We start from the raw sequence: 22,667 nt of genomic DNA on the forward strand, positions 1-22,667 counted from the left end.
GTCCTTTGAATAAAATGTTGATGGGATTCAGCTGAATGGTTTGTAATTGTTTTTCACTCACAGGCGCAAACAATCATTCTATGATCCGAGTGCTGCGGCTGGGATCAACCGAGCGTTCGCTGCTGAAGGGCTTCACCGGTGCAGTCACAGACCTTGCTTTCGCCCACTTGGACTCCACCCTGTTGGGCTGCGTGGATGAGGCTGGAAACATGTTCATTTGGCAGCTCACTAGCCACAGCAGCAAAATACAGTATCCTCTAGATTGAACAGGAATTATAAAGATTTAAGTTTTTTTTTTTTTACTAAATCATCAAGAGCAGCAGGTTAATGAGATTCCTGAAGTTTTTAGACTAGCAAAAATACAAAAAGTCCCATTATAAGGTTCTGGATCTACATGTATTGTAGTATTATAATGCTAATGAGCAGGTGAACTCTGCTGTTTCTTCTTAACATTGATGTTTCTTAGAGATGAAGTGATTGTTCACATCCGAAGGCCTGAGGACACTCCACTAAATTCCAACCGCAGACTCATCTGGTGTCCCTTCATCCTGGAGGACAATGATGAAAAACCAGAGGATGCGTGTCAGACACTGGCACTCCTTCATGAAGACAGAGTATGATTTCCTAGGAATTTGACAGTTTTATCACTTTTTTTCCAAAATGTCCTTTATATTATTAGATTTGAAATGTTTTTAACACTATTACTCGCCTCACTGTGCTTGTAGGCTGAGGTTTGGGACCTTGACATCCTCCGATCCAATAACAGCTCATGGCCTGTGGACGCCACAGAACTGAAAGAGGGCTTGATCACCATTAGAGGACACACAGCAGTAAGTCCTGCTGTCTTTCAGCTCAGTGTTGTCTACAGTGTTTTATTAACTAATAAAGAAATTAGATTTAATGTAATTGCAATAACACATTAGTGATTTGTATGGTGTGACGTTTATTATTAAACGTATTCCTATTTATGCAGCGCATTAGTGAGGGAGCTCTGTCCCCTGATGGCACGGTCTTGGCCACAGCGAGTCATGATGGATTTGTAAAATTTTGGCAAATCTACATTGAAGGACAGGACCAACCCAGGTACTGAGACGTTATGAAATTGAACATAGTCTACTGTTCAAAATTTAGGGTCAGTAAGATTTATTTTTGAAAGATAGTAAGGAATGCATTTATTCAGCAAGGGTGCATTAAATTGATCAAAAGTGACATTAAAGGCATTTGTAATGTTATCAGAAAATTCTATTTCAGATAAATATTGTTCTTTTGAACTTCTGTTCAAACTTCAAGAGTCCGAAAAATGTATAATGTTTTCCACAAAAATATTAAGAAGCACAACCTTTTTCAACATTGATAATTGAATCAGGATAGAATAAATTCTGATAATAATAGATCAGAACTGTTTTTGAGAACCAAGTAAACATGTTAAAATGATTTCTTAAGGATCATGTGACACTGAAGACTGAACTAATGGCTTCTAAAAAATCGTGCTTGCCATCACAGGAATCAATATATTAAATGGAAATCTTTACATTTATTTATAGTAATATTTCACAATGTAACTTGTTTTATTACTTTTTTCATTAAATAAATGCAGCAATGATGAGCATAAGAGACTTCTTTCAAAAAGTCAAAATCTTACCGACTCCAATCCAACCAAACGGTAGTGTATAAATATTAATAAATCAACAATGTCATGTAGCTTTAAAGTATTAAACATTTATTGCTTTTACTTGACAAGAGAAATATTATGCTAATATATCAATTTACAATACTCTAAATACTCTGTGTAAAGTAATGTTATTAAATGTATATTACAAACATTTGACTAATTACCACTTAAATGTATTGTCATTGCATTTAATATGTATTTAACATATAATCAATTATACTGTTAATAATTATTAGCAATATTACAATAATAGTTTGATATTTTTTGTTATTGATTATACTTCTAAAGCTGTCCTATAACTAAATCGATAGCCTTGTGAAAAATGTAAGTAACCTTGCTCCTTTTGCAGATGCCTGCATGAATGGCAGCCACATAATGGACGGCCTCTTTCCTGCCTACTCTTTTGTGACAACCACAAGAAGCAAGATCCAGAGTGAGTATGAAGTTCATATAGCCTTCAGTGGTCCAAATTCAAAGTCAGCATCCTAAGTCATGAGGGAATCTGACACTGGGCTTTAAGCTGTTTTTGCAGTTGTCTTTACTTGAAATTGTGTCTTTGACACATGCTATACATTAACCTTAACCATTTATTTTCTTCTAAAGAGATCCTTTCTGGCGCTTTCTGATCACTGGAGCAGATCAGAACCAGGAACTTAAGATGTGGTGCACAGTGTCATGGACGTGCTTACAAACCATCAGGTCTGTTCATTTCTTAATTGTTCGATTTGTTATTTGGTGTTCAAGCTCGAGCATAAAACTTTCTTCTCTATGGATATGAATTTTAGAAGAACTGTGAATTTGTGTGTTTCAGGTTTACCCCAGATCCATTCAACAGCAGTGTACTACCCAGCCTGAAGGCCAGTTTGGACCTGTCTGCAGAATTTCTCATTCTCAGTGATGTTCAGAGGAAGGTCAGACTTGTTATTAGTTTATATATATATATATATTCTCTGAAAGTCCGTGTTCCGTGTAATCAAAAAGCATGTGTAATCAATTGATTTCATAAAACTTAAAAGGTTTTAATTTTTTTAGAAATTGTTGTCTGTTTTAATTTTACTGCATTCAGTGTGTTATGATTTAATGGTTTTGTGTGTGTGTGTGTATTTAAATAAAAAAAGATTTGAAGTAACAGAGCAGCAGAAGTTTATATGCAGAGACGGCAGATGCTGTAGACACCATGAAAGTTATGCTTGAGTGTGTAGTAGATGAAACTGCGCTGCTCTGTCACACAAAGACGTGCAGATCAAGTAGCAGTCTTTTTGTGGCTTAATTTTCATAAACACTAGTCCATTGCAATTTTATCCTTTGTGCAGCATTACTTTTCAAAATTCTTTGACGTTCCCCTTAAGATGCTAAATTCCATATTTGCGACTAGATTCTGCCATTCCGCCCATGTTTTCCACTTTGAAGAAATCGTCAAAACATCTTTATTTATATAGCACTGTATGCAATACAGATGGTTTTAAAGCAGCTGTTTCTTAAATAGGGCTCTAGTTTTGCTTACTCATTCTCATTGCGTTCCAAACCCGTATAACTTTTCTTTTTTTAATTTGAAACCAAAATAAGTTATTTTGCCTAATGTTGCTTATTTCCATACAAATTAAATTTAAGTCATCCTTCCCAAAAAACTCTCTGATTTAGCTCTAAAGATTCTCGTTCATATGTATTTATTCAAGAACCAATGCCATTTGAAATCATCGACAATCAAACCTGGCAGAAAACATCTTCAAGCAGCAAGTGTGAAATCTAATCATTGTTTCATACCAGAAAGGACTAAAAATAGGTCAGTCTTCAAGTTTGAGGAATTTCAGAAATGACTTTGGGACAGGTAGAAAGACAGGAAGTATCAAAACAAATTAAACGTGGTCAGTTGGCCAACTCTAGCATATGTCCTGTTAAATAGGATTCTTGAGCTTAGGTCAGTGTTGCTATTACAACAAGCAAACGATGACATTGTGGTTATGAGTTGTATAAATGGTTGTTTATTAGCAGCTGACTCTGGGTTGTGTGTTTGATATGTAGGTGTTGTACATCATGGAGCTGTTACAGGATCAGGAAAAAGGCCGTGCCAGCTTCACTGCAGTTTCAGAGTTTCTGCTTACACACCCTGTGCTCAGCTTCGGCATACAGGATGTCGTCCGCGCCAGACTGCGCCACACAGAGGTCCTTCCACCTGATGAGGAAAGTGAAAGCATGACGACAGGTTAGTTTCTTTCCTTATTTTCATGCCAATTTGTGTGTGCAAATGTTTGCCTTGCTGTAAGATGTGGGAAGATGCATTCAATTGACGTATTTATAATATCTTCTCACAGAAGGAAACCAGGGACCCTCTGAGTCCAAATCAGGAATCCAGATTAAACTCTACTGTGTGCATACAAAGTGAGTTATTAATATTAAAAAAAGCTCTCAATGAAGACATGAAGTTTGCACTCAGATCTGTGGTGGTGTAACACTTTCTTATGCCCACAGATCACTACAGGATGTGCAGATCTGGTTCCAGCCCAATCAGCTGACCTCATCCTCCCTCTTCATGCCTCAGTCTGGATCACAGGATGGCTTTGGTGAGTCTGGAAATATATCCTTTTTTTTGTGTGTGTGTGTATATATATATATATATATATATATATATATATATATATATATATATATATATATATATATGACATACAGATTCCTAGACTGCCACTGCTGAATCCACAGTGCTATAGCAAAAGAAATACATTTTACCAGAAGTTACAGTCTCAGAATTAATTGTGGTGAGAAAGGAAATGGTGCTCTTGTTAATTTTAAAAGTAAATGCATTTCCCTCCCAGGTTTTTCTGACCCACTGGCTGATCTAAATGTGGAGGCGATGAGTTCTGATAAGGAGTCTGGTGATAGTGGATCACAGAATGACCTGAGTAAGATTCTAGCTCTACCAACTCCAGCTGACTTCATGAGTCCAGCCCCATCAGCCTTGCCCAAACTCATGACCCCAGATGCCTTCATGACACCCAGCGCCTCCGTAAGCTTTTAATAGTACAGATTCATCATTAGGTCCCTTCAGAGAGGGTGATTATTCATCTTTGCTCTCTTGTTTTCTCAGATGCCTGCTTCTCCTGGCAGCAGTGCCAGCAGCCTGACCATAGTCACAGCCATGAGCAGCTCGGATAGCGGTGCAAGGTGGGGAATTTAACTCATTTATAAACTTTTTCAAATTTTTTAAAGTCCTCAAACTTTCCAGGTTTATGAGTGTTTTGAGACCTTTGGATCCCACTGTGTGATCTACACAGTGTGAAAAGAAATACACATCTGTGTGTAAAATGTCAGGCCCTGTGTCCTCTCATGCACTCATAGGCATTGCTCAATTTTCTTTCTTCCAGAGGTGGAGATGATCTGGCCCAGAGCCCTAAAATGTCTGTCGAATGTGGCAACAGTAGCTTGACTCTGAATGCCAACGCAGGCAGTCCAAGATCCAACTCTATCCTCATCTCAGGCCTTGGGGAAAATATTCAGGTACTAATGGACACGTCAAACTGCATATAGTGATATATTGAGGTCCAGTAGCTCTGCCTTTGTTTTGGTGTGTGAGAGGTGTTATTTTGTAAGATAGGTATATAGTATCAGGGCAGCAAAAAATTAAATCCATATGTTTTTTTTATTTTGAAAGATCCAAGTACTTTTATTCTGCAAGGATGCATTAAATTGATCAAAAATGACAGTAAAGACATACTGTTACAAAAAAATTCAAATTTGGGTTGGTTGATTTTTGTTTTTGAAAAGTCATCTTTTGCTGTCACTTTTGATCAATTTTATGCATATTAATCTTTTTTTTTTTTTTTTATTTTTTATTTTTTTTTCTCATATCTTCCTGCCAGTAAACTTTTGAATGGTTTAAATGCTTAACTCATTATGGTAGATATAATGTAGGCAATATCCGTATTGACTATCCATCTAAAGAATTCATATCAGATTTCAGCACTCATCAAATTACAGCACAGACTATCAGTCTTTTAAGATCCGATTTAAATGGAAAAACTCATTTAACAATTCTTTTGTTCATAATGCATCCCTCCATCCACTCCATCCGGTTAGGCTTTCTCTCCCCCACTTGTGCTCTCTCCATCCCTCCTGCGAGAGGCCTCTCTCCTCTGTGAAGCTGCTCCTTATTCTCACAGACTTCCCCTTCCTTATTTCCCATCTCCTCCTCCACAGTTTTCCCCTCCAAACCCTCCTCTCTCCCTGGATCTCCAGGCCATAGACCCCATGGTTGTCCCCCAGGCCTCTCCGACCAGAGCTCGCTCTCCGGATGTCATCTCCTCTGCTTCTACAGCAATGTCCCAGGACATCCCCGAGATCGCCTCAGAGACCCTGCAGAGGGGGCTGGCCGCTGCTGACTCGGGCCCTGTCCTGCATTCTGACAGTATGGCATCAGCCGCATCAGTCCTCCACCTGTTATCTCCTAGAGCCCGGAGCAGTGCTGAGCACAGTTTGTTGCCTCTGGAATTGGGTGCATCATCTGTGGATGGAGAACAGAGACTCAATAACACACCCTCCCTGCTGGAGACAGCTCTGTCACAGGAGAATGCGGTAGCAGCTGGAGGACCCTGTTCTGACAGCAGTGTGAACCACACCTGGCCCGCAGCACCTGATATCACACGAGAAACTCGCAACAGCCTGAGAGACAATGGTTTGGGAGACTGGTGAGAGGCTGCTCTAGAATAAAATATATATTTTTTTATTCACAACTGATTAGAAGTTTATAATAATTGTGATTTTTTTTTTAATGTTTTTCAAAGAAGTCTCTTATGCTAACCAAGGCTGCATTTGTGATCTTGTTAAATATTATTACAATTCAAAATAACTGTTTTCTATTGTAATATATATAAACCTTTTAAAACACAATTTATTTCTGTGATGGCAAAGCTATATTTGCTGCGATTATGACATTCTTCAGTGGCACAATCATCCTTTAGAAATCATTCTAATAGGCTGGTTTGGTGCTCAAGAAACATTTCTTAGTACTATTAATGTTGAAAACAGTTGCTTTATATTTTTGCAAAAAACTGTTCTTTTAAATTGTAATTATTTCACTATATTAATGTTTTTACTGCATTTACGATCAAATACAAATACTTTTTTCAGACACTTAAAAGAATTCTTAATTATTCCAGACATTTGACCAGTAGTGCATATTTTCTTTTATGTGTTTTGTGATTTATGTTCATGTGTTTAGTTAATATTAACATTTAGTATTTATTTATGTGTCTGGGAATTTTACGATTTGTGTGGTGTATAGAGATGATAAATTTTGAACAAACAGTGATAATATTTGTAGATGCAAGGCTAAGACATTTGATAACTTTGTTTTGACTGTTTCCTTCCAGCTCCAGGGAGGAAATAAAGGACAGACACATTTCATCTCCATACCACAGGCGCACATATCACCTGACTCAGAACGATAGTCAAGATGCAAGTGCAGAGCAGAGGTACACTTTTTACATTCTGGCGTATCACCTATGCAGGTGTCTGTTAGGGATGGGACAATAAATCGATAGATCATTGAATCGGATTAGACCATTAGCATTTGGTCATCAAAAATGACCAAAGAGTTTCGACCTATTTAAAACTTGATACTTCTGCAGTTACATCGTGTACTAAGACCGACGGAAAATGTAAAGTTGCGATTTTCTAGGCTGATATGGCTAGGAACTATACTCTTATTCCGGTGTAATAATCAAGGAACTTTGCTGCCGTACCATGGGTGCAGCAGGCGCAATGATATTATGCAGCGCCTAAAAGTAGTCCCCAGCTCAGTAGCCTATGATATAGCTGGGGACTACTTTCAGGCGCTGCGTCATATCATTGCGCAAGTTTTAAATAGGAAAATTGGCGAAACTCTTTGGTCATTTTTGATGACCAAATGCTAGCGGTCTAATCCGATTCAGTGATCTATGCTATGCTAAAAGTGCTACCGCCAGATCCAGAGATTGGCTGAATGGATTCAAAAACGGTAAAACTCAACTGTTTAACTCTTGGGGAGTTGTAAAATGAGCCTATTTCCAAAAAAAAAAGTGGAGTGTTCCTTTAAGGAAAACTTTTAATGCTGTCTACAATTTAAAAACTACAATTTTAAATGTATGGTTAGCGTATGAGCCTAATTATCATAATCATATTTAAAAACAACTGTTTTTATGGTTGAGTGATCATTTTTGTTAACTTTTCACCTAATATTTTTAGCTACATTATTTACATGTAAGGGTTAATAGGTTTATATTGAAAGTAAAAAAAAAAAAACATTTAAAAGTCTCTTGTTCTAAGCAAGGCTATGTTTATGTGATCAAAAATACAGTAAAACAGTAATGTTGTTAGATTATTACAATTTAAAATGGTTGTTTTCTATTTTGATATTTTAATCTAATTTATTTCTATGATGGCAAAACAGCATCTGTGACCAATAAAAAAATCTTTAGTCAATTTGAATCAGTAATATAATAATAATAATACATCCTTGCTGAACAAAAGTAATTTTATTTTAAAAGCAATTGTGTATATATTGTGGTGTATATATTTAAAACTTATTTACTCCTTCATGTCTGCATACAGGTGCATCTCAATAAATTAGAATATCGTGGAAAAGTTCTTTTTTTTTTCTTGTAACTTATTTCAAAAAGTTAAACTTTCATGTATTTTAGATTCATTACATGTAAAGAAAAACATTTCAAAAGTTTTTTTTGTTTTAATTTTGATGATTAGAGCTTACAGCTCATGAAAGTCAAAAATCACTATCTCAAAATATTAGAATATTTACATTTGAATTTCAATTAATGACCATCTCTACAGTATAAATTCCTGGTATCTCTTGTTCTTTGAAACCACAATAATGGAGAAGACTGCTGACTTGGAAATGATCCAGAAGATGAATATTGACGCCCTCCACAAAGAGGGTAAGTCACAGAGGGTCATTACTGAAAGATATAGCTGTTTACAGAGTGCTGTATCAAAGCATATTAAATGTAAAGTTGACTGGAAGGAAGAATTTGTCTATGAAAAGGTGCACAAGCAACAGGGATGACCGAAAGCTTGAGAATACTGTCAAGCAAAGCTGATTCAAACACTTGGGAGAGCTTCACAAGGAGTGGACTAAAGCTGGAGTCAGTGCATCAAGAGTCACCACGCTCAGACGTCTTCAGGAAAAAGGGCTACCAAGCCACTTCTGAACCAGAGACAACATCAGAAGCGTCTTACCTGGGCTGTGGAGAAAAAGAACTGGACTGTTGCTCAGTGGTCCAAAGTCCTCTTTTCAGATGAAAGTAAATTTTTATCTGAAAAATTTACAAAAATGTTTGTCCCAGAGTCTGGAGGAAGAGTGGAGAGGCACAGAATCCATGTTGCTTGAAGTCCAGTGTGAAGTTTCCACAGTCAGTGATGATTTGGGCTGCCATGTCATCTGCTGGTGTTGGTCCACTGTGTTTTCTGAAGTCCACAGTCAACGCAGCCATCTACCAGGAAATTTTAGAGCACTTCATGCTTCCTTCTGCTGACAAGCTTTATGGAGATGCTGATTTAATTTTCCAGCAGGACTTGGCACCTGCCCACACTGCCAAAGGTACCAAAAGCTGGTTCAATGACCATGGTGTTACTGTGCTTGATTGGCCAGCAAACTCGCCTGACCTGAACCCCATAGAGAATCTATGGGGTATTGTCAAGAGGAAGATGAGAGACACCAGACCCAACAATGCAGATGACCTGAAGGCCGCTATCAAAGCAAACTGGGCTTCCATCACACCTGAGCAGTGCCACAGGCTGATCAACTCCATGCCACGCCGAATTGAGGCAGTAATTAAAGCAAAAGGAGCCCCTACCTAAGTATTGAGTACATGTACAGTAAATGAACATACTTTCCAGAAGGCCAACAATTCACTAAAAAAAATTTTTTTTATTGGTCTTATGAAGTTTTCTAATTTGTTGAGAGCGTGAATTGGTGGGTTTTTGTTAAATGTGAGCCTAAATCATCACAATTAAAATAACAAAAGACAATTTGAGTTGAATTACTTAAATAAATGAACTTTTCCACAACATTCTAATTTATTGAGATGCACCTATATGTCTGAGCGTGACTCAAAGATTCAAGATAATGAAATATGCAAATTAAGGGCTCTGTCTAGGGAGTTTCAGACACCTGTAGCGTCAGTCTTCAATACCTTGATAATTTTGCTCATCTTTTGTCTTTTCCTTTTATTTTCTGCTCCTGCTGTGATGGACAGTGATCATGATGATGAGGTTGCCAGTCTGGCCTCCTCCTCGGGAAATTGTGGCGCTCGCTCCTCTCACAGACTTCCTGTGAAAGACTGGAAAACATCTCCCCGCAGCTCCCCTAAGCTCAAGAGGAAGAGCAAGAAAGATGAAGGGTGAGTGAGCTGCACTCCTTACTATGGAAATCTTCCTGATATTAATGTTTATATTGTTTAATATAGGATTGAGCAGTGAGCCCCTTCAGCCATGTAATCTGATTGCGTGACTGATTAGATCATCTTTGTTTTTCTCCCTGCCCAGAGAGTCCTCACAGTCTAGACAGATTGAGAACCAGGTAAGTCTGTTGATCCCCTGCATCACAATCCAAATGCATTTCTTAGCATTTGTATTGTGTAAACCCAATGAAAATGCATGAAGGCTTGTTTTCTGTCCAGTCACTGTGATTCATAATATAAATAAAACATTAATGCAGTGGAGACAGAAACCGATGAATAACATGGCAAGCTCGAATGTATGAATAGCATGAATATTCTGCTGTGACTGCTATAACTCTTACACCTGTGCTGGCATCAGTCAAGCATCCCCAGAAGTCCTTGAGCTTCATAAGTGAGGAATGAATGTGCTGTTGTGTCTTCAGATGAGCACAGAGGTGCAGGATGAGCTCCTACTGATGTTACGGGGTCAGCAAAGGGAGATCGCTGAGCTGAGACAGAACCAGCTGGACCTTCTACAGAGAGTCACCAGCCACATGGATGCTGTGCAGAGCTCCATCATGGCTCACATTGAGCATGCCATGTTGGCTCAGCAGGAGCAAGAACGTATCCTTCCACTAGGGGGAGATTTGTAGCTGGGTTGAAGATTAGATTAAATACAAATGAGCAAGAAAACATTAACGAAGGCATCTGTGCTATCACCTTAAGCTTGTTTTGTTTTTGACTATGAAATCTAAATTGATTATTTTGTTTGTTCATTTTGCACTTTTTTGCATGCATAGGCTTTCATCAACAATCTTTCTGGCAATGTAACCAAGGCTACATGGACTGAGTAATATTGATATTTTACCCTGTCATATTTCATGGCCATGTTCACTTTACATGCTAAATAAAATCCAGAAAGATAAAAGTCCTACTCTACGGTAGTTTCTACAGTATGTTAACTTTGAAATATGTTACATTACAGAGGTTAAGTGCATTATGACTGGTGCCATAAACCAAGAAGCTACATTTTAAAGCAACTTAAAAATAATCTAAAATGACAATGTTAAAATAAAACTTTAAACCCATTATCATAGGAAAAAGCAAAAAAGCTGATATAAATATAATCATTCTCTAATGCATGATCTCTTTTATTCACATGCATATACACATTAATGAATAATCACTTTGGATTTGTCAGGCCCATGCAATTTGTTGTTAACTTTAACTGGTAACACAGAGAGAAGAATGGAGAGAATTCTGGCTGAAGGACAAAGCCGGAACCAACAATTCCAGGACCAGCTGGTTCAGCAGCTCGTCCAGACTCTGAACAACAGTCTCTGCAACCGGCTAGACAAAGTTTTGCGTGAAGAAATGAAGAAGACCGTCCCACAGGGTGAGTGCTGATGTTCTGAACTCAAGAGCTCAACTGTTCTTTTTTCTCATAGCGCTCAATACAACAATGAACATTCTGCTCTTCTTCTGTGACTGTGAAAGAGTTGGAGCAAAGACTTTTATTGATTTAAGGTTTGTGTGGAGCTTTAGTTGACCTTTTTTTCCTGTTATGCAGCCATATCGAAGAGTCTAGATCCTGTGACTGGCCAGATGAGCAGCACCATCGCTGCCAAGTTAACCGCAGTGGAAGGAACACTGAAGGAAAATGTCATCAAAGTTGTTAAATCCAAGGTCAGTGGCTGAAAGTTTGAGAATGAACACTTTTAAATAATTTTTTTTAATCCAAACTTGACATTTGTTATGATATTATTTTCTAAAGGCAGAGTTAAAAACATTTCTGGCTGGAAAGGATGTTTCTCTGAAAGACATACTACAAACTGAGCGGTTCATAAGAAGTGCACCAACTTCTATGCACTGAATAATTCATTGCGGAACACCGAACAGGCACAAACTGGGGAAAACTCATAACTCTTCAAAATTTTTGTCCTATTCTTCCATTCACAGAACACTACGGATGCTATCGGTCGTGCTGCTGCAGAGGCCATGCAGGGCCCCATACAGGCGGCCTACAAAGAGACCTTCCAGAGCATTGTGCTGCCCGTGTTTGAGAGAGGCTGCCAGTCCATGTTTCAGCAGATCAATGACAGCTTCAAACAGGGAACCAACGAGTGTAAGAACTGTCATAGTAGATTTCACTACCCATCTGACTTTTTGTTTGTGCTTGTTTATGGTAATGAAAAATTAAGTGGAGCATATGAATGAATCTGGCAGATTGTTGAATGCTCTTAGGCCGGATTTGCACATCTTGTAGCATTCACTAATTAATAAAACTCTTCTGTGTGAAGCAGTGTTGTAATGTGTTGCTGTAACTAAATATCTAATGAATTCACATTCTCCCACAGACATCCAACAGCTGGAGACACACATCAAGAACAGGAAACAGCAGGACCAGGATGCACGGGATCCTGTGATTGGCCAGCTGCAACAGATGATTGACACGCTCCAGAATTCTCAAGACCAGCTGGCCACCACTGTGACGGCCAGTGTGTGCTCTGACGTTCAGCGTCAGCTCCACATGACCGTGGGAAAGTAAGGCTTACTGCCGCACGCATGCAGCACAAAGCTCATCCAATATTTGTCAGAAATCAATATAAGCAATCATTTATTCTCTTTCCTCTTGTATGCCTTCCCTTATGGAAAACTTCAGTGTTTCCCCTAGGTTTATGGCTTTTGGGGTGGGGGGGTGTTCTGTTTTTTTCAGCATAAAAACATTCATTTAATTTCTTTTAATTAATGAAAATGAAACGCATCTTATTTTTTTTGGAAAATAAAAGGAATTTAATATTACAATTAAAACATTGAAGACATTTTATTATTCGTTAAAAATAAGGTTTTAATAATTTTAGTAGGCTATTACGTGCATTCTACTGAACAATAGGAATATATTTCTGCTGCAATGTCTACAATTGAAAACCAACTTTTATTTTGATGGGTTGCCATGAATACCTTTACATTTCTGTGTGTATATGATATGAGGATAGTTTTACTCAAATGAAACGGTTAAATGCTCTTGAAGTGACTCTCAGAGCAGTTCTGGAGCTGTTGTTCTGTATTTACGTCCTTATTTAGTGAGGCGGCAGACGTTACGCGCGCTTCTGTATGAGTAGCAAACAAAACCGCGCGTCTGCGCCATACATTAACACAGAGACAGGCAGAAGTTATATTTAAATAGTCGTTTTGCAGCTTAATATTTACAAATACTAGTGGGAGTGGGCTCACTTGTGTGTGCGCATACGTTTGTGTGTGTGTGCATCCGGGCAGAACTCAGAACTGCTGTGCGCATACAGAGCCCGCGAATGTAATGTAACATTAGACCGAAATAACATGCCGTTGCGTAAATGAGACAAATAATGTGAGGCTATAATGAGACAAATAAAATGAACTTGACCTTCACGGGGGGCGGGGGGGGTGCCGTTGGGAGCAGGATAATGGCAGGAGAAACACTGAACTTTATTGCATGAATAGAAGAAGCGATTGATTTAGAAGTTCATGCAGGGAAAGCATTTTTTGGAGCTCTGCATTGAGTACCTTGCAAATGGATTGGCAGGTGTGGCACCCGGCCTAATCCTGGGTTTAATTTCTGTCAATACAGCTGGTTTGTTTCCCTCCCACACAATTGCAATACAAAGCATGTAGTATTAAATTCAGGATTAAATCACTGTGGCATTTGAAACCAAAAAAAGCTAAATATTGTTTGTTACATTGAGATTTACATTGCAATACAAAAGTTCCAATAAATTCAAAATTTAGTCTAAAACAATACTCTTAAAAGCTTGTATAGGTTTTTAATCATTATCCCTTTATTGTGTTTTAACATGTTCTTTGTCAGTGGAATATTCGTTGATAACTTACAAACATAAAATAACCATGAGATTTAACCGTAATCAATATCCATTTTAGTGCGTTTTTAAATTATTGCCATCTGCTAAGTTTTTCTCTTTGGCCAATAAATGTTGGAAGCTGGACTTTAATTTTTAAGGTGCTGAAAATCCCTGAACAGACATACAGGAACTCCCATTATTACACATCTTAAGTTACTGTCTTTGTGTAACATTTGTCTAGTAATTTATTAGACTAAACTGTTGTATGTAAATGGTATCTAAAAGTATAATAGTGTTTGCTTTTCTGTTATATAGAAAGGCAAACACTCTATACGCTCTCATATAACTTTGTCGCATTCAACAAATTTGTATTTATACAATTAAAACATCTCTGAGTATATAATTTATTGCCATGAAAAGTGTCACTTACAGTGACGTGTGGCTAAGTATGGTAACCCATACTCAGAATTTGTGCTCTGCTTTTGTGAGAAGTGAACACTTTGGGAAGACCTCTGAAAGGACCTCTAGAGAGACTGATCTATTATGCACCTAACCCCTCTCAAACTTCTTATTCAATAGTAGAAAGACAACACCAGCTTGCTGAAGAAGTTAAAAGATCTATAAGCAAAGCACAACTTAGACAAGCCAGGTATTATAATACCCATAGAAGAGAGGTGCACTTTCAGGTGGACGACCTGGTCTGGGTGAGGGCCCATCCTGTTTCGAAAGCTTTGGAGTATTACTCCTCTAAGTTAGCTCCACGTTGGTCAGGGCCAGCTAGGGTGAAGAGTAAGCTGGGGCCAGTCAATTATCGAGTCAAATGGATTCACCCAAATGATAAAGAAGAAACCGTGAATATTGTTAATTTAAAACCTTTCTGGGGAAACCTCCCTGAATAGCCGCTGGGGGGAGGGGTGTGGGGGGGGGGGGAGACTCTGTGACACGGCCACAAAACAGAGACATTGTGTTAATTTCAGATATTCTAATTATTTCAAACATTGCTAATGATGCATTGATAATTGTGTGCTTATATTTTTGTTATGGTAATGTTATTTATGTATACTGTTTTGAGTTGGAATATGAGGGACTCTTATTCAAAATGGCCACTAATTTAGGAAGGAGGGATGGGTGGCCATTTTGTTTTTTGAGGTAATGGCACATGGCAGGACGAGGGGTATATTTGGAGAGGCTGGCAAACAAAGGTGCTGGGAAATGCCTTGCTCTCGCTAGTGCCAGTGCCATGGATTTATCACGTTGGGTTACTGACCAGAGGATTCATTGAATTGGGGGGCTGAGGCCTATTTGGCAGTGAAAGTTTTCTGTCTCGGATCGTTTGAAGGATTTTTCCCCTTTTTCCTGGAGCATTGCAGGTGGGGTCCAGGAATCCCTGAGAGGATAACGTGGGTGAGACTGATCGGGTTTTTTGTCCCTTTTATCACTTTTTCTTTTTTTGCTGGACTCTTTGTGTTTTTTGGACTGCTTCTTTGTTGTGGACTCTGATGGATGGCATTTGGATATCTGTGCCTTTATAGGACTCCTGGACTCAATATTTCACTTGCCTTTTGGACTCAATTTGCTTATTTACCTTCCAATATGCTGTTATTTGTGCTGTAGGATTGAACAATGTTTGTTTGAAGTTTATATGTTTAGCAATACATGTACTGAATCCCTGAGAAACTAATGTTTGGCACCTGCTTTATTGAATTGACGGTTGGTGAACTGGTTAAAACAAGATTACCCAAGAAAAGAATCCTTTGGTAACAACAGGACTTAAAGGAGGTTAAGTTTAAATTGTTACAACCCACCCGGAGCAGTGGGTTGGACATTCACTCCACCTGCAATCCCCGCCGGACCTGAGACTCGAACCCGCGACGTTTGGGTTACAAGACCGACACTCTATCCATTAGGCCACAACTGCCCCACATAATATACAGACTTTTATATTTTATTTACAAAATATACAGACTTTTATGTGCGCACAAGAAACCATTAAAGGTCCCATGACATGCTGTTTTTTGGATGCTTTTATATAGGCCTAAGTGGTCCCTAGTACTGTATCTGAAGTCTCATTCCCGAAATTCAGCCTTGGTGCAGAATTTCAGCCACTACGAGCCAGTCCCGCAATGAGCTTTCCTTAGGACAAGCCATTTCTGTGTCTATAGCTTTAAATGCTAATGAGGAGAGAGGCGGGGCAAGGTGGAGGGTGGGTGTGTGGCCTTAACCAGCTTGCGGCCACGGTACCATGCGCTAATGTTGAGAGTGGATGTATGGCAATGGCTCGTAGACACGCAGTCGTTCAAGCTTTTCAGTTTGACCCAGAATCTGATCTGGATGGACAATATTTAGTAACTTTCAGACCCTTTTGGTGGCTTTTTTCCCATAATGAGTACATACTAACAAACCTAGCGATTTTTTTTCTTTTTTCTTTTTTTTTTTTTTTTTTTTTTAAACCTATCATTCAGTTGGAAGATGTCTTCAGTACTGCCCCACGAGCGCGAGGTCTGACTCTCCCGGCGCAGTGTCACCTCTCTCGGCGTCTGTTCTGAGCAGCGAGCGGCAGAGAAGCACCGCTTTCAGTTTGTCTTAAAGCAGCAGACTCATCAATAAATCATTTAAAAAACAGCATTTCCAAGCACTTGTCGCTTACTGACTGTTTGGACTCTTAAATATGAACATAATTTGTCTGTTAATTTGCGCAGTTTATTACTCAGACGCAAAACAGTAATATAGTCGCTCTTCTGTGGGGAAGTCGTGGCCTAATGGTTAGAGAGTCGGACTCGTAATCCAAAGGTTGCGGGTTCGAGTCTCGGGCCAGCAGGGATTGTAGGTGGGGGGAGTGAATGTCCAGCGCTCTCTCCACCCTCAATACCACGACTGAGGTGCCCTTGAGCAAGGCACCGAACCCCCAACTGCTCCCCGGGCGCCGCAGCATAAATGGCTGCCCACTGCTCCGGGTGTGTGTTCACGGTATGTGTGTGTTCACTGCTGTGTGTGTGCACTATGGATGGGTTAAATGCAGAGCACGAATTCCGAGTATGGGTCACCATACTTGGCAGTATGTCACTTCACTTTTAGTGTAAGTTAGATGTATATTGATTTTGTCAGACGATGTTGCGATTATAAATCAGGATTTAAGGAGTATAGTGAGAGTGATTCAGGGTTAACATGTATTATTAATGGGTCGTGTTTACTATTTATACTTGTTTTATGTATGACAACAGAAAATATGTAAATGTGAACAGCTTTATTGGGCATTCAGTTGTATTACAGTATGGGACAGTTCATAGAGTAGAACAGATCTGAAGTGCCAAAAAACAATGCTTCGCTCGTTTGCAAGCCATGATGTCTCTCGCTCGCCACGCACGGTCGTAGCTCATTTTCTCATGGGCGTGCAAAGCAGAGAAAGGGGAGGTAACCTTTCCCCGTATGATGACATAAAGGGAAGATTCCAGATTGGGCCATCTGAGCTTTCATTTTCTCAAAGGCGAAGCAGGATACCCAGGGCTCGGTTTACACCTATCGCCATTTCTAGCCACTGGGGGTTCATAGGTAGGCTAAGGGAACTCATATTAATGTTAAAAAAACCTCATAAAGTGAAATGTTCATGCCATGGGACCTTTAATTGTAGCATGTAGGACAATGCACACTGATCCACCTGTTGTGCCATCAGCCCATTTAGCGGTGTGATTTCTTGGTCGCCACAGACTATGCATTAAAGAGACCTAAGGCTTTGAAATATGGCATACTGCCCCAATGAAAGCCAAATCTTGAGCACTCTTTTTTTTTTTTTTTTTTTTTTTTTTTTTTTTTTTTTTTTAACAGTACCAGTCTTTTTTTTTTATAGACCCTTGAACTTGGCAAATGTTATGCCATCAGCCCATTTCGTGTCATAGTTTTTCCACCTCCACAGAGGATTAGTTAAATTGGACATTAGGCCTTAGTATTAGAGGTACTACTGTAAGAAAAGCAAAATTTTGAGCAGGTGGATCTTTGTTAATTCATGTGCATCCATGCTATCTTTTTATTCATAGTAAGATAGGAGTGATACACAAAGAAAATAGGTTATATAAAACTAGAAATTGTAATGCATAAGAATGCAAAACATTCCCATGCACATCTGTATTTTTGAATTATGTATTATTTTTATATTAGGGACTCTGTATGTTGTCATTTCGAGAGGGTCAATAAAAAAAAAAAAACCCTGAGAAAATAAAAATATTTACAGATGACTGCACTATATACCAAATATAAAGCTGAAAATAATGCTCTATGAACCATTTATGTTAAATATGGTCTGAAAATCTACCGAGAGGTTTGGACATTTGAGTCTGGAAAAGTATGGAATTTTGAAATGGAAAATGTATAGGAACCCTTGCATTTGTATGAAATTGTAAACTATAGTGGGATTACAGATTAATTTTTTCATCAGGTTTCTTCTTTATTATTTTTCAAATGCTTTCAAATTTGGTAAATATCCTGCAATGAAATTTATATATTTTTTTTACATGTTATTTGCTGTCTTTAGATAACTGTGATATCATGTATATGTATGTGCTTTATGCTGGCCATAAAAAACTCCATATTGGTTGACCACTTCTCATTTTATACCACAGCAGTGTTCAATGGCGGCACATCTTAATACACTCCATTAATTTGATAAATTTTACTGAGAGTAGAATCCTGTCTTTTGTTATAAAATTTGTATAGACTAAAGGTGTCTGTCCTCTCTGCAGTCTGCAGGACTCAATCCTGACGCAGGTGCAGCGCATAGTGAAGGGAGAGGTGAGTCTGGCCATGAAGGAGCAGCAGGCAGCTGTCACCTCCAGCATCATGCAGGCAATGCGCTCGGCCGCAGGAACACCTGTACCCTCCGCACATCTAGACTACCAGGCCCAGCAGGCCAGCATACTGCAGCTACTACAGCAGGGCCAGCTCAATGAGGCCTTCCAACAGGTTGGTTACTGATCACTAGACACACACACATGTCATATTTCTCACAGGTTGGCCTGTATCATGCTTCTCTGATTGTTTTTATGGTTATTAGGGGTGCATTGATTAGATAAACTGCTATGTCATGTCAATAGATCTTTTAACACACTTTTACATGTATTAAGCCACATTATTTAATCATTAAAATAAAATGTTAAAAACATCAATATATGCTAAAATTATTATTCATTTTATTTTTATATTTTCACAAAAACATCTTTGCTAGGTCTTCTCCATTGAGGAATCAGTAGCATCCATGGTTTCCCTCTGTAGTGTTTTAAGTTAAGCAATTCAAATCACTAATAGCCAAATCAAGCATTTGGAAGGAGACGTCTTGACAAAAGTGCTGACAGTCAAACCACAGTTACTGTGCTATTAAATATACCCTTGATTTGTATTCATAACTTTTTAATATAATTTATTATCAGTTTGAATTTTGTCAATTTAGTGGTTGTAAGGAATCACTGTAATTATTAGTAGGGCTGCCACTAACGACTATTTTTATTTTGATTAATCTATCGACTAATTTATAGATTAATCGATTAATCTAAATGATTAATTTCCCACAAAAAATCATCAATTTTACTTAAGAATATTTTATTAAACCAAATGAAATCCAAATTTCTATGAAATCCTTTTTGAAAGCAAAAGTGAAGTGCAACATAGAGTGCAAGAAGCAAGTACCCGTCTCAGTCTAAATCACTGAAATCAAAGTTCAGTATTATAGTGTAAGAATGACAACATAACCACGTGTTCTAGTCTAATAATAATAAAAGTATAATCAAAAAACACTTTTTAAAGGAATATTTACCAGAAATATTATTTACCAGAATTTATTTAGGTGAAAAATGTAAATGTGCAGTATTTATGAAAAAAAAAATTTTTTATTTTTTTTTTTAATTAATAAAAAAAAATAATTATATATATATATATATATATATATAAAACTGATTTCATAGGGTAAACAGAATGAGAACATGGATCCATCATGCCTTGTTACCACTGTGCAGGCTGGTGGTGGTGGTGTAATGGTGTGGGGGATGTTTTCTTGGCACACTTTAGGCCCCTTAGTGCCAATTGGGCATCGTTTAAATGCCACGGCCTACCTGAGCATTGTTTCTGACCATGTCCATCCCTTTATGACCACCATGTACCCATCCTCTGATGGCTACTTCCAGCAGGATAATGCACTGTCACAAAGCTCAAATCATTTCAAATTGGTTTCTTGAACATGACAATGAGTTCACTGTACTAAAATGGCCCCCACAGTCACCAGATCTCAACCCAATAGAGCATCTTTGGGATGTGGTGGAATGGGAGCTTCGTGTCCTGGATGTGCATCCCACAAATCTCCATCAACTGCAAGATGCTATCCTATCAATATGGGCCAACATTTCTAAAGAATGCTTTCAGCACCTTGTTGAATCAATGCCACGTAGAATTAAGGCAGTTCTGAAGGCGAAAGGAGGTCAAAAGTCGTGACGTATTGTCAAGTATGGTGACCCATACTCGAAATTGGTGCTCTGCGTTTAACCCATCCAAGTGCACACACACAGCAGTGAGTAGTGAACAAATGCACACACACACACACACACACCGTGAACACACACCCGGAGCAGTGGGCAGCCATGCTGCAGCGCCCGGGGAGCAGTTGGGGGTTCGGTGCCTTGCTCAAGGGCACCTCAGTCGTGGTATTGAGGGTGGAGAGAGTGCTGTACATTCACTCCCCCCACCTACAATCCCTGCCGGCCGGGGGCTCGAACTCGCAACCTTTCGATTACGAGTCCGACTCTCTAACCATTAGGCCACGACTTCACCGCTTTAAAGCGCATATACTGTATTAGAACTACATCGCATATAATTATTTAATTAAATCATAGCATGTGAATTCACACTTATGCTTAATTATGATTTTTAATTGGGTTTAATATATCATGCAGCCTTGGAAAATAGTGTAATGTTTTTTATGGAGTCTCGTCACTGAAATGCGCCACTTCCGGTATTTTGCCGGTTAGTCGATGCGAGCAAAATGAAGTCGATGAATTTTCGCCCTAATTATTAGCTTTGAAAATTGAAACCAAACTGTTTATTTCTTATTTCCTCAGGCAATATGCTATGAGATGTGACCTTTTATGTCTCCTTTTATTATCGTGTCTCTATATGTGTGATCATCTTTCACAATAACACTGTATTGTATTAGGATGTCCTCCAGGTTTTTTCACAGACTGCTCGCTGTGATTTTTTTCTTGCAGGCTTTATCTGCAGCAGACTTGAATCTGGTGCTCTACGTGTGTGAGACCATTGACTCCCAGCAAGTGTTCGGCCAGCAGCCCTGTCCACTCCATCAGGCCGTCCTTCTGTCTCTCATCCAGCAGCTCTCCACCAACCTGAGCACACGCACAGAACTCAAGATCAGGTTTGTTCCCTTCGACTCCATCAGTTAGTGCTGTCATGTTTTATATATATATTTTATATATATAATTTTTTTTTTTTTTTTTTTTCTTCGTATGTCCTTTTATATGGAAGTTATTCCTTCAGCTCCCCTCACAGATTGAATGAGTATGCAAGATCATGCACAGCGCTGTGCTTTTAATGATTAAACACTTAAGTATTTATTTATAGTCCTCCTGTATGTTGTACGTGCTCAAGGGCAAAATACAGGTTCATATCACAGGATATTAATGCTTTAAGACACAAGTCTCTTTCTCCTCTTTAATTCCTCTGTGGATGACCTTGTGTTGAAGGGGACATCCACTTTTGTGGCACTGCTGCATTGGGCTGCAGTTATTAAAGTGCTCTGCAGTCTGGGCTGCATTAGTTCTCTGCTGGGGGAAAGGGACCAGCTCCCGTGAATCACAGAGTAATGCTCTGCCTGTGTGCTGCCAAGTCCCTTTACTGCTATAAACTGCTCTGTCTGCCAGTCCTATCTCTGAATTGCACTCTAAAATACTAGTGTTTCATGTGCCCATATGTGCATAGACATTACCATCTGTAATTCTGTCCTCTTTCTGCACAGACATAAGGGTGTTATTTTAAGTTGGAAGACGCATGCTTTAAGTTTGATCTATTTTCAGCGCCTGAATAAATATTTACAGGAGTCTGCGCTTTTGTTCATGACAAAGAACATTAGCTCTATATTCAAAATGGTTAATGAAAGTTTGATTTTCATAAGATTTTAATTATGACACTTATGTTTTATTAATAGTTACTTCAGTGTATTTCTTCTGTTTTTGCTGCTTACTATTTTTGTGGAAACAGTGATACTATTATAGTGATGCTAACTGCCATAAAAAAAATTAGGGTAAATATAATTAAAGAAAGAAAAAACTTTTATTAAACAATGTTATGAAAGATTTCCATTTCAAATAAATGCTGTTCCTTGACCTTTCTGTTTATCAAGAAACCCTGTATCCTGTAAAATGTATCACGGTTTCCACAAAAATATTAAGCAGCAAAGCTGTTTTTAACATTGATAATAGGAGCCATTATTATAAATCATCACAGAAATGAATTTAATTTTAAAATATGAGAATAGATTTTTTTTTAAAGTTACGTTATTGCTTAGGAATATTAATAACATTGTGGTGTTTGCCCAGAAGACAGACTAAAAGCAGCATGTTGTATCTGCTAGTCCAGGCCTGATTCATGAATATTCATTAACTTGATTGGATGCTCCCATTAGATTACCAAAGAATGCTATCATGACCCAATTAATATTCACACACTACACCTTAATCCCGC

General features: G+C 38.5%; 1 protein-coding gene across 2 annotated transcripts in view; it reads left to right on the forward strand.

Moving 5' to 3' along the window:
• The window catches only part of LOC306888172 (enhancer of mRNA-decapping protein 4-like), a 32,534-nt gene that overhangs the window by 5,652 nt on the left and 4,215 nt on the right, over positions 1-22,667 (forward strand). For both annotated transcript variants that reach the window (XM_079446337.1, XM_079446336.1), the window contains exons 5-29: positions 64-250; positions 467-614; positions 726-830; positions 974-1,083; positions 1,598-1,663; positions 2,022-2,105; positions 2,276-2,371; positions 2,484-2,583; positions 3,695-3,875; positions 3,985-4,051; positions 4,142-4,233; positions 4,486-4,676; positions 4,758-4,834; positions 5,035-5,167; positions 5,867-6,354; positions 7,039-7,140; positions 9,919-10,062; positions 10,208-10,241; positions 10,545-10,725; positions 11,342-11,497; positions 11,672-11,787; positions 12,061-12,226; positions 12,459-12,645; positions 18,671-18,890; positions 21,179-21,342. In XM_079446337.1, coding sequence (XP_079302463.1) covers positions 64-250; positions 467-614; positions 726-830; positions 974-1,083; positions 1,598-1,663; positions 2,022-2,105; positions 2,276-2,371; positions 2,484-2,583; positions 3,695-3,875; positions 3,985-4,051; positions 4,142-4,233; positions 4,486-4,676; positions 4,758-4,834; positions 5,035-5,167; positions 5,867-6,354; positions 7,039-7,140; positions 9,919-10,062; positions 10,208-10,241; positions 10,545-10,725; positions 11,342-11,497; positions 11,672-11,787; positions 12,061-12,226; positions 12,459-12,645; positions 18,671-18,890; positions 21,179-21,342 — 3,595 coding nt within the window. The remainder of the gene's footprint in view (positions 1-63; positions 251-466; positions 615-725; positions 831-973; positions 1,084-1,597; positions 1,664-2,021; positions 2,106-2,275; positions 2,372-2,483; positions 2,584-3,694; positions 3,876-3,984; positions 4,052-4,141; positions 4,234-4,485; positions 4,677-4,757; positions 4,835-5,034; positions 5,168-5,866; positions 6,355-7,038; positions 7,141-9,918; positions 10,063-10,207; positions 10,242-10,544; positions 10,726-11,341; positions 11,498-11,671; positions 11,788-12,060; positions 12,227-12,458; positions 12,646-18,670; positions 18,891-21,178; positions 21,343-22,667) is intronic.

This window comes from Barbus barbus, assembly GCF_936440315.1.
Source record: "Barbus barbus genome assembly, chromosome: 22".
Taxonomy (NCBI): domain Eukaryota; kingdom Metazoa; phylum Chordata; class Actinopteri; order Cypriniformes; family Cyprinidae; genus Barbus; species Barbus barbus.